The sequence below is a fragment of the Myotis brandtii genome, unplaced genomic scaffold, assembly GCF_000412655.1.
Source record: "Myotis brandtii unplaced genomic scaffold, ASM41265v1 scaffold32, whole genome shotgun sequence".
Lineage (NCBI taxonomy): Eukaryota > Metazoa > Chordata > Mammalia > Chiroptera > Vespertilionidae > Myotis > Myotis brandtii.
This window is the reverse complement of record NW_005362269.1, coordinates 1,372,144-1,383,145: the sequence shown is the minus strand read 5'-3', so window position 1 is coordinate 1,383,145 and position 11,002 is coordinate 1,372,144. Positions and strand designations below refer to the sequence as shown.

Below are 11,002 nucleotides of genomic sequence, written 5' to 3'. Positions count from 1 at the left end.
CTGGGGTCCAGGAGGCTGCACTGACCGATAGATGTTCTGGTGAAACGTGTTATAGGAGGCAAAGGTGAGGAGACCCCCGAAGCCCACACCCAGGGAGTAGAAGATCTGAAGGGCAGCTTCGATCCACACCTGTGGCAAGAGGATGCAGATGGAGCACAAAGAGAAGCAGCTGGCACACCGTGGTGTCAGAGGGCCAGGGAAACAGGAGGAAGGAGGTGGGGAGAGAGCCAGTCAATAGGTCCAGGGATGGCGTGGGGAAGGGCCTGGCCCCCAAGTGACTTGGGCTGGGAGCAAACCCAGCTTCAACACTCACACTGTGCCTCTCAGGGCCCCAGTTTCCCCATCTAGAAGGCAACCTCTAAGTTTGGTCTCGTTCTGAAGGAAGTAGTTCCTCATGTAAGATTTTCAGGAAATTCATGTGGACAACAAGCCCATGTAACCCTTAAACTTCCTTCCTAGAGTCAGAGGGACCTGGGTTTGGACCCAGCTCTACCACTCTCTGGCTGTATCGCGTGGGAAAGCCCCATCACCTCTCTGGGCCTCAGGTCCCTCTGCAATAAGGGAATGGGAGTAGGGTGGTGATGAGGATTAAATGACTACATATATGCAAAGTGCTGAGAGCGTGGTTAGGCACAGTCAATTGTCAATAAATAAGAAATGATAGTGGTCAGTAACATTGTTGTGACTAATATTACAAAATGCCCTCCGTGGGGTTTGGAATCAAACAGATCAGGTGGTGATGATTAAATGACTACATATATGCAAAGTGCTGAGAGCGTGGTTAGGCACAGTCATTTGTCAATAAATAAGAAATGATAGCCGTCAGTAACATTGTTGTGACTAATATTACAAAATGGGGTTTGGAATCAAACAGATCGAGGTTAGAATCCCAGCTTTGCCACTCCCTATGTAACCGTAAGCTGATCACTGACTCTTTCAGGCCTCAGTTTTTTCATCTGTGAAATGGGAGAATAATGTCTACTTCATAGAATTGTCAAGAACAATAATGAAGAAGACAGGACTGAGCACAGTGCCTGGTACTGGAGGCTGACCGCGTGAGGGATTCCCATCCCCTGCCCACTCTTTCCTCCAGGGATCCCTATTTCCACTTCCCAGGTCAGGCCTGCCCCCTCCCGCCACACCCTAGTCCCGATGGCCTCACCTTGGAAGACAACAGGTAGTGGAACTGGGGGGTGAGATAGAACTGGATGCCCTTCCAGGCCCCTGGGAGAGTGACTCCGCGGATCAGCAGCATGACCAGAATGAGGTAGGGGAACGTGGCCGTGAAATACACCACCTGAGAGGCGGTAAGTGGGAATGGAAGGCAAGGTGACTTCCTCTGCCCTGCTCCTCTTCTAGAAAGCCCCATCTTACTCCCAAGGTGGGAAACAGCCATCAACCTATGATGCTTCTTTTTCCCTCCCTCCCTTCTCCCTCCCTTCCTCCCTCTTTACCCCTCTCCCTTCCTCCCTCTCTCCTCACACTGATCCCATCAGCAAAGTCCTGTCACTGCTTCCCAAGGCTGTCCAAATCCATCCACCCCCTCTGGCTTCACTGTGGCCCAGTCCAGGCCACCATCACCCATCCCCTGAAGGTCAGAAGAGCCTCCTGCCCCACATGTCCCCTCCCCCCGGCAAACCCACCCCATGTGGTCATCAGCCGGACATTCCCAGACTCCCCGCTGCCCTGTCTCCGCCCTCAGCAGACACCTGCGAGTCCCAGGCTCCCCGCTGTGTTGGCTTGCACCCGATGACCTCTCCTCTCTTTCTAAAGGCTTTCTTCTCTGGCTTCCTAGTGTTTCTTTTAATGGTTCTCTTCCAAATGGACATCACTTCTGAGTGCTTTGCAGAGGGACAAGTTCTGATTTATAAATGATTAAGTAAACCATTCAGGTTTCCAAGTCCTTCTAAACTGCTTTATGGCCTTCTCGCCCTTCATCACCTAAAGTGGACACCTGTGGCTCAGTCCGCCCAGCATCTCATTGACCTTCTTCAGATAACAGCCCCTGACTCTCCCCAGCTGGGGCTGACTCCATGCCTGGCTCCTGTGGTGGGCCCAGCACTCCCCACTCCTGGTCACAGTGGCGGATGGGTATGGCGACCCAGCTTACCCAGTAAGACTCACTTCTAGGATTCTGCAAACTGGGGAAAGGAAGAACCCTTCCCTGAACATGTAAAGTGTAGCCCAGAGCTGCTGGGCAACCGCATACAGAATGAAGCCTGAGAACACTGCTGAGCGATGGGAGAACCACAGTCCTGATAACATTGATTGAACCCCTAGACCTCTTTTCTGTCGAGGCCCATTGGGCTATTTATAACATCATTCGTAGGCCACACAAAATTACCAACTTAAAATGAGCCTGCTCTGTTTGGTCAAACATTTCATTAACTCACCCCTAATGCTTTGGCAGGGCCGGACCAAATGATTTCTCGGGCCTTATGCGGCCCGTGGGCGGGATGTTCCCTCCACCTGCCTCCTAGACCCAGTTAATCCAGCACACACTCTGGATTTTCCAATTGTGACAACTGGGTTCTGGCCACTTGCATCTCAATGGGCTCTGATTCACAGCCACCCTCCGAGCTTTCAAGAAACACTTGCCTAGCCGCTTCAGAGTGCCAGCACTCGGTCAGGACACAAACCTGAATAACAACTAGGTCCTGCCCTTGGCAAGTTCCTAGCCCGTCCTTACTTCCACATCTTCCCCAGCTCCATGCCCTTTCCCTTCCCCTCACCTCTTAGGTTCAGTCCATGCCCTGCCTCCTCCCCGAAGCCCTCACCCCGCCCAGCCCCTCGGGCCTCACCTTGCCTGAGGACTTCACACCCTTGAGGATACAGAGGAACACGATGACCCAGGCGAGCAGCAGGCAGAGGCAGAGGTTCCAGCGGATCCCCCCGGGGCTGCCGATGCCCTGGCTGCCTTGGATGTGGAGAACGTAGCGGCTGTGGGAGACGAAGGTCTGAGTGTCTGCTGGTCACGCTCCACTGACATGGAGGAAAGCTGCGGCCAGCCTGCGAGGCGATCCTGGCTAGCTTCCACTTGATTTGGTCTGTCCCCAGACCAGCTCTGCGCCTGGAGGCTGCCTCTACAGACCACATCGCCCAGGCTGCCATCCCCTTTGATTGCCATTTGGATTTGGTGAGTGGGAGGCAATAGTAGGAGACTGGAGGGTGGGAGGAGTGAGGGGTTGGGGTACTTGCACACACACGTGTGCACATGCTTACGCACGCACGCACACATGCATGAGAAGGCCTGGCTGTGACTGCCTTCTTCCATAGCAAGCTCTGGTGGGCAGCCTTTCCTCCAAGGCTCCCGATCTCTCTGGCTCCAGTTCCCTGGGTCCCCCCGCTTGCTCCTTGGCTCAGGGGTGTTACAGCCGACCCCCTTGCTAGTTCCTGGTGCCTCACTATTCTGTGTGGATTCCCTCACACTGTCACCTCCCTCCACTGAACTCCCTTTGCTAACGTCTTGGGAGAGTGCTGTCTGCTTTCTGCCTGCACCCCCCCCCAACGCTTCCATGGAGACCCCAGCAGCTGCTGGACCCCCACGTCACAGTCTTTGGCTTTAAGCTGCAGACCCAAGCTTTGCCTTTCCCACTGGCCAGACATACTCCTCAGCAGGTGCACACACTCTGGGTGGACTTTACACGGACAAACGGGGGAACCACCTAATACATGTAGGTTGGAGACCAAAATATTTCAAGACATGGGGTCCATCTGGGGGCAGATTCCTAAGAGCAGCCCTCGGCAGATGAAGGGTTGGGGGTACCTGGTCTGTGTCCTCTGGTCAGCCAATGGGTGACATCCTATGGAGGAGGGACTATGTTCATCCCCTTTTACAGAGGCAGAAACTAAGGCTCCAAAAGGTTACTATTACTGTTAGTACCTTCACCATCGTCAGTATGATCAGCTAGCATTTATTGAGCACTTGCTATCCACCAGACTGGATGGCAAAATTTATATGCCTTCTTTCCTTTACTCCTCATGGCAGCCCTCTGAAATACTATTATACCCACTTAAAGATACAGTATCAGGCCATAGCTGGTTTTTCTCAGTGGATAGAGTGTTGGCCTATGGACTGAAGCGTCCTGGGTTCGATTCCAGTCAAGGGCACATGTCTGGATGGATTGCGGGCTTGATCCCCAGTAGGGAGCATGCAGGAGGCAGCCAATCAATGATTCTCTCTCATCATTGATGTTTCTATCTCTCCCTCTCCCTTCCTCTCTGAAATCTATCTATCTATCTATCTATCTATCTATCTATCTATCTATCTATCTATAAAAGATAAAGCATCACAAGCCAAATAAGGTCTTGAAGGTCACATAGCTGTTCAGGTGAATATCTGGGATTAGAACCTAGAGTCCACCTAATACTAGCATCTTTGAAGTGAACACTGGGCCCCTTGGGGACTCAGGCTCATTCCTGCCCTCCCCCAACCCCCCAGGGCGTGGGCCCTCCCAGACCTCCAGTACTCCTCGCTGGGGCTGACGGTGCTGGTGAGGTTGAGGGGCAGGGTCCCGTTGCCATCCTTGGAGCCTCTGTGCTCAAGGCAGAGGTCTGTGTTCCACCAGTTGCCACAATGCTCCCAGGGCAGGTCGCTGGTGAGGGAGGCGAAGAGGTAGAAGAGGACGTAGGCGATGATCATATTGTAGTAGATGGCCACCAGGCCCACAATGAGCAGCATGGCCGCGCCGGCACCTGGCGTGGCGACAGGGGCTGCCCTTAGGCCATGCCCTCCTTGGGGCCGGCTGTGTTTCCTCTGGGAAGCCCTCCCTTTCTGGAGGTTAAAGGGTAAGGGGGCAATCACCTGGCCTCCCCCAGGCCCAGACCACTCGGGGGACCCTTGAGGCCTCACCTTTGAAAAGGGGACTGATTTTCCAGACGGCCAGGGGTCCCAGGCTGGAGAACTGGCCCAGAGAGAGCTCGAGGAAGAAGAGAGGGATGCCGCAGATGGCCAGCATGAGGAAGTAGGGCACGAGGAAGGCACCTGTGGGGAGTGGTGGGGGCAGGGTCGCAGGGGGTCAGCTCCCCCAAAGCCCAGCTCTAGCCCCGCCCCACCCCTGACCAGTGGACACCACCTGTGACCTGAGGGAACACTTCTCCTGTGGCTTGGGACTGTCTTCTGAGAGCCAAGGGGTGGACAGAGATTCACTCACCTCTATAGCCCCAGTGCCTAGACCAGGGCTGGGCTCAGAGCAGACACTGAATGAACAAATACATGAATAAATGAGTGAATTCCCTGCTGAAGAAAGGGCAAACTCCTCAGTGCCGAAATCAAGCCTCCCATTTACCTGTCCCGCCACCCCCCACCCCCTTTGCCACCTCAGATGCTTGTGGCTGCCACCTGTGGTCCCATGTGCCCAACATCTCTCCCCCCTTTCTTCACATATTGGCAGCCAACTCCTTAGAGAACTTCCCACCACCATATGGCTCTGGAGGGGCTGCCAGTGAAGCAGCCAACCCCTGCCCACCTCCTCATGGGCACATATCCCAAGCCAGGCCAATTAGAGACCTTCTCTGCAATTCTATATAGATTCATTCGGATGGCAGTTCCGAGGAGGAAGTCATTCCAGAATTGTCTCTGGCCACCCAACTGCAAGGAGGAAGCCTGTCCCAGGAGAAAATGAGGCCAGCATACAGAGGGAAAAAGAGTCGGGAACCGGGGGATGGGGTGGGGGGAGGGGGGTGCAGAGAGAACTGTGGATACTGTGAAGTTCCTGGAGCTTCAGAGCCCAGCTCCAGTCCTCTTCCCAGTCATATCATTCATCTGTCATTGCTTCGTGTAGGTTTATTTGGATTTCTGTCGCCCTGACAATATGAGCTTCTTTAACGGGTTTGGTAGAGATGGGAGGAGATATGGATTGCGGGTGGGCGTGCACTGGCTCTGCGGAAGATAGTCCTGGGGGGGATGTTGGGTCGGCCACTGTGGGACCCTGGGCAAGGAACTGGCCTCTCCAAGCCCAGGTGTCCTCGTCAGGACAAAGGTGCCCACCCAGGAAGGTTGTCGTCAGGGTTAGATGAGACAGGCATGGAGAGCATTCAGCCCGGGGGCTGGCAGATGGTGAGTGCTCAACCCCAGCTATTGAAATAAGACTAAGAACAGTCACTTGATGGAGAAGCAGGGACAACAGATAATTTGTTTAAGATGGCAGAGACTCTGTGTTCGCAGTCAGAATGGAAGGAACCAGGAGAGAGGAAGAGAGATAGAGGATTCACGAGCAGGAATTAGATAGAGTAAGGTTCTGGAGGAGGTGTGGCGGTGGTGGTGGTGAGAATATTGAGAGTGCAGTGATCACTGACAGGCAGATTCAGCTCTTCCTCATGAAGTAGAGGCAGAGAGCCCATCACTCAGGGCCCAGGAAATGCCCAGGCTTAGGGCTTACTGTGTCATACCCATGCTGGGGTCAAGAGAGAGGGAAGAGGGGCCTGGGTGATGAAAAGGGACAAGGCAGACAACTCCCTCTTTCCAGTCCCAGGTTGCTATAAAACCACTTTCAACTAATTCTGCTCAAGGTCCAACAGGAGACGGTAGCTAAGGCCACTTCAAACCTCAATCCACCCGGAGCCTTGACCCATCACTCGGCTGCTCCTCAGGCAGGAGCTCAGGCCCATACCTCCTCCGTTGGTGTAGGCTCTATAGGGGAAACGCCAGACGTTCCCCAGGCCCACACAGTAGCCAATGCAGGACAGCAGGAAGTCCAGTTTGCCTGTCCAGTTCCCCCGGTCTGCGGCAAAGTCCACATCCAGGTCTACGTCACCCTGGTCACTGGGGGTCATCAGCAGGTCTGGAGTGACGGGCTGCCAATAAGAGACACCAAAAGGGTGAAAGAGAAAGGTGAGGCTAGGATGGATCTGTGACCACCAATACAAGAATATAGACTTGAATAGGGCTCCAAGAAAGACATTCTATTGGTTCAGGTGACCAATCCCTCTCATCTGGGCGAACATGGCCCATAAGCAGGAGCTCCTCGAGGTTTTCGGTGACTGCAAACTTATGAGACCAGCAGGGTTGCTCGGCACTAAGAAAGCCACCGTGGTCTTCGCTTGGCTAACACAGAGGTCAAATCAAGGGATGGTCCTATTTTGAAGATGACAACAGCGATGATAATGATGGTGATCTTACAACAGTCACCATGCATTGAGCACTTACTATGATTATGCAATAAACATTTTACTCCCATTACTGGATTTCATTCTCAAAGCAACCCTGTGAGCTAAGTATTCACCTAAGCTCCATTTCAATGACAGGGAAAACTGAAGGTCAAAGAGGAGTCCTGCCATACCTGAGGTTTTTACAAGGCTGGGGAGTGGGAGAGCTTCCTGAAGTTCAAGCCCACGTCTTCAGACACAGTGCTGAAGTTTAGCTACTCCATTCTGGGCACCATATTTTAGAAAGACACGGTTTGGAGGGTGTCCAAAGGGCGGGTGGCCAGACTGGAGGTTGCTCAGGAAAAGCGGTTACTTGAGGACAAGAGGAAGGAACTGGGAAGGCTGAGCATAGAAAGGAGAGGGCTCGGAGGGACCCTGAGCTCCCCTGAGAAAGGGAGTAGATTTATGCTCAAGGGGGCCTACAGAGGACTGTGAATTTTAGTTCACGAGCAGGAAGTTGCTATTTAGGCACCAATCTGTCTCAGAAGTCATAATCTTCTTGTCACTGAAGGGCAGATGTATACTGAGGGAATGGAGGCCAGCTGTCCCTAAGGGCTCCCCTTGTGATTCAAGGAGGGCGGGGAAGTCCACTCGGCATTCTCCCTTCAGGCTGGGGCTAGGAGATGGATCAGCTGCTTGGAATCCTGGCCCCAAGGGATGTGAGTTAGCATGTCCATGGACTGCCTGGGCTTAGGGCCTGGAAGGAAGCCCAAAGATACCAGGATGGCCGCCTAAAATCCAGAGAGCAGTTTCCATACGTGACTCCAGGAATGGGTCAGGAGAAAGGGGCAATCCTACCTTTCCTGCTTGCCTCTGAAAGTCTCACCTTAGGGCAGAAAAGATGGAACTGCAAAGAAGGCCAATTATGAAAGACATCCATGGTTCTCAGAGAGAAAGAACGCCCTGCTTCCCACTGAGGAATGGTTATGGGCAAACAGTGATGCCACTGGACTGGGAGTCAGGAGACCACAATTCTAGTCCCAGGTCTGTGCCAATTCACTGTATGACTTTAGGAAAGAGTCTTCCGGGCCTCAGTTTCCCCATTTGGACACTGGGAGGATTAGATAGGCGAGTGTTTCCAAAAACACATCCCTTGGTATTCAGTGGAAAAATGATTCTTGATTTCAAAGAACTTGGGAAAAGCTGAGTTAACACAGGTAAGACGGGTTTCTTTTCACAGGACTTGTCAAATAGGGACTGGAATAGACAGTATTTCCCAATCCTATTTAAGAAAAGGGTTTCAAGGAGCTGGCCTGCCACAATATACTTGGGGAAATACAGGTCTAGACAATCTCTACCTAATAGTCTCTGGCTCTGATGTGTGAGGCAAGATTCTTTGCTGGATCATGTCAGATTCACACACGGGGGCTCAGAAAAGAGCTACTAATCAGGGTTGTGTTTTCCCCTAAAATTGCCCTTCCTGCCACCAGACCAAGTAGGTGTCTACACACAAATCAGCTGGAGGCTTTGCTGGGGATTTGTCACATGAGCGTTGCTGGGATGAAGGGTGCACGTGTCAGAGGACTGGATGTGTCTGGCTGTGGTGACAGGGTTGGTGCAATGGGCTCAGGTGGCAGAAATGGGGTAACAGTGTTGGGTTGACTCTCAGTGATAGTGACGAGCATGGGGGTGATCCTGCCTGAGGAAGGGTAGTGGTGACGGGGACAGCCTGGCATGATTATGGGTGATGATGACAATAATGAAGAACACGAACAGCTGCTTTTTAAGAAAATGGGCTCCCAGGGTTGAAATATATGCCTGGCGGTTCTTTAGCTGCGACCTCGGCTGAGGTTAGGGTGGCAGCAGCTCTTAGACCTATCTGAAAACTGCCCCTTCCCTCTGACGCCTTTCCCCTCAAGGCTCCCTCACCAGTCTGCCTGGGTGAGCATCAGCGCGCTGGAACCACGCCCTCCTAGGTAAGCTCCAGGAGGGATGGGTAATGCCAGATGACACGGACTGATACTGAGTGGTGAGGCAGGCCTGTCACCCTGAGAGCCCCCCAGCCCCATCCCGGCCAGCTGGCAGGAAGGCCCGATAATGAGGTTCCTCTGATCCCTTCTGAGAAGCTGCTGCCCTTTCTATGTTCACAGAGCGGCCCGGCTCTCTGTTTCCATGGTGACAAGAGTTCCAAGAGCTGGATGCTGCCAGCTCTCAATCCCTCTCTTCCCCCAATCAGAGGGAAGCCTGCTTCTGCTCCAGGGGCAGGGAATGGGGTCCTCCATCGCTGGAGGAGCCCCCAACCCCACCATGGAGTGAATCCCAGGGGCTGGAACAGAGGATGGAGCCAGTTGGGAGACAGAGGGAAGCAGCCACATCAATGGGGCAGGACTGGAAGCTTAATGAGTCAGTGTACACTTCCACTGCGTGTGAGGCTCCCTCTCCAGATTACCCCCCCCCCCCCCCCACCCAGAGTCAGAAGGAACACATCTGAGTTTGGCGGACCTGCACCTCCTCTTTTAGGGACCAGCAGATATAGGTCACCGGCAGTGCCAGGGGCTGGGAGAGGTAGGACCGCCTACGCCAAGGCTCTCATATCTTTTTCAGGATGAGAGGCAATAGGAATCCTGAACCCACGTTCATCAGCGTGCAGATGAGTTTCAGGGAGGGGGAGGGATGAGCCCAAGGTCAAACAGCAAGTTAAGGGCTGAGCAAGACCAGGACCCAGATCCCTGACTCTCAGCTCAGTACTCATTTCTGAACATTGTTGCTCCTGGCATTTCCTGCCTCCCTGCCCCCTTCTCCTTCAGACCAAGGGAGGGGACCCTGAGGCTAGGTGGCCCCACCCCTGCTCTGCTGGTCTTAGGTTGCTCAGCCCACCTTCAGGAAAGCACTAAGCTACACCCCTCTCTGCCTTGGTTTCCTTGTCTATAAAATGGGGATAATAAGCCGTAGCTCCCAGAATTGCTGGGGGATTACAGGAGCATCGGCTTCACAAAACATGGCTATTTACATAATGTGTGGTCCTACGGCAATGAGGGGAGGGATTCTTGTGGGGAGGGGAGGAGAGGGAAGAGAAGAAGAGAATAGAAAATAGCCAGGCAGAACTCAAGACCCAAGAGACCCTCAAATGGCCCAAAGAAGTTACTCATGTCAGGAAGAAAAAGGACCCACTTATCAGTGGTCCCACGCGGCTGGCCAAGGGCAGAGAGCTTGAATAAACAGGGGAGACCCTTGGAGGAAAGGAGTGGTCAATAACACCGGCCCCGATGGGCAATTGTCTCGCATCTACTAGCACCTTCGACCGGGGTCCTGCTTTGGTGCTGACACGGGGGATGGACAGGCAATGGTCTAGGTTAGAGAATGGACTTGCCCAAAGCCACCGGGTAAGGGGCATCTGCAGAAATAGTGCCCTGGAGTTCTGACGCCTTGGCTGGGACTGGTAGTTTTAAGCCCAAAGCCAGGAAACATGGCCAATACTCTCCCTGCCCAGGCCTGTGCCACTTGGCTGGGAGGTCCAATCCCATAGGACAAGGTGGGGAGGGGCTGAGGGCTGGGCCCAGGGCCCAGGGCCGAGGAACACATAGATTTGGCCGCCTCTCTCATGCCAGCTCTCACCCCCATATCCCTTGGGTCTCCAAGTTCCTCACTCCTTGCCTTTGCCTCCTTCTGCCCTGCTGAGGGGCAGCCTGGGGTCTTAGCGGGGACACTAAGCTGCCTGGGGAAGGAAGGGAGCGGGAGGAAGCAGGTGGTGGGCCTGGCAGGCAGGAGCAGGGGCTGGATGGCACCGGCTGCTTCAGCTTAGAGTGCACAGGGGAGGACCAGGTTCAGCTTAGAGTGCACAGGGGAGGACCAGGCCCACGCCGCTTCCCTGCCACCCCCACCCCCGAAATTAGTCAAGTTCAAGGCTGGTGCTCAG

The 11,002-nt window shown here is 53.8% G+C and overlaps 1 protein-coding gene across 1 annotated transcript in view; it reads right to left on the bottom strand.

Annotated features, from left to right (window-relative positions):
• Positions 1-8,026, bottom strand: part of SLC6A7 (solute carrier family 6 (neurotransmitter transporter), member 7) — a 15,062-nt gene extending 7,036 nt beyond the window's left edge. Inside the window, exons 1-7 of the mRNA XM_005870599.2 lie at positions 7,973-8,026; positions 6,612-6,795; positions 4,853-4,984; positions 4,461-4,695; positions 2,802-2,940; positions 1,163-1,297; positions 26-129 (exon numbers count right to left, since the gene is read on the bottom strand). Coding sequence (XP_005870661.1) covers positions 26-129; positions 1,163-1,297; positions 2,802-2,940; positions 4,461-4,695; positions 4,853-4,984; positions 6,612-6,795; positions 7,973-8,026 — 983 coding nt within the window. The remainder of the gene's footprint in view (positions 1-25; positions 130-1,162; positions 1,298-2,801; positions 2,941-4,460; positions 4,696-4,852; positions 4,985-6,611; positions 6,796-7,972) is intronic.
• Positions 8,027-11,002: the final 2,976 nt, after the last annotated feature.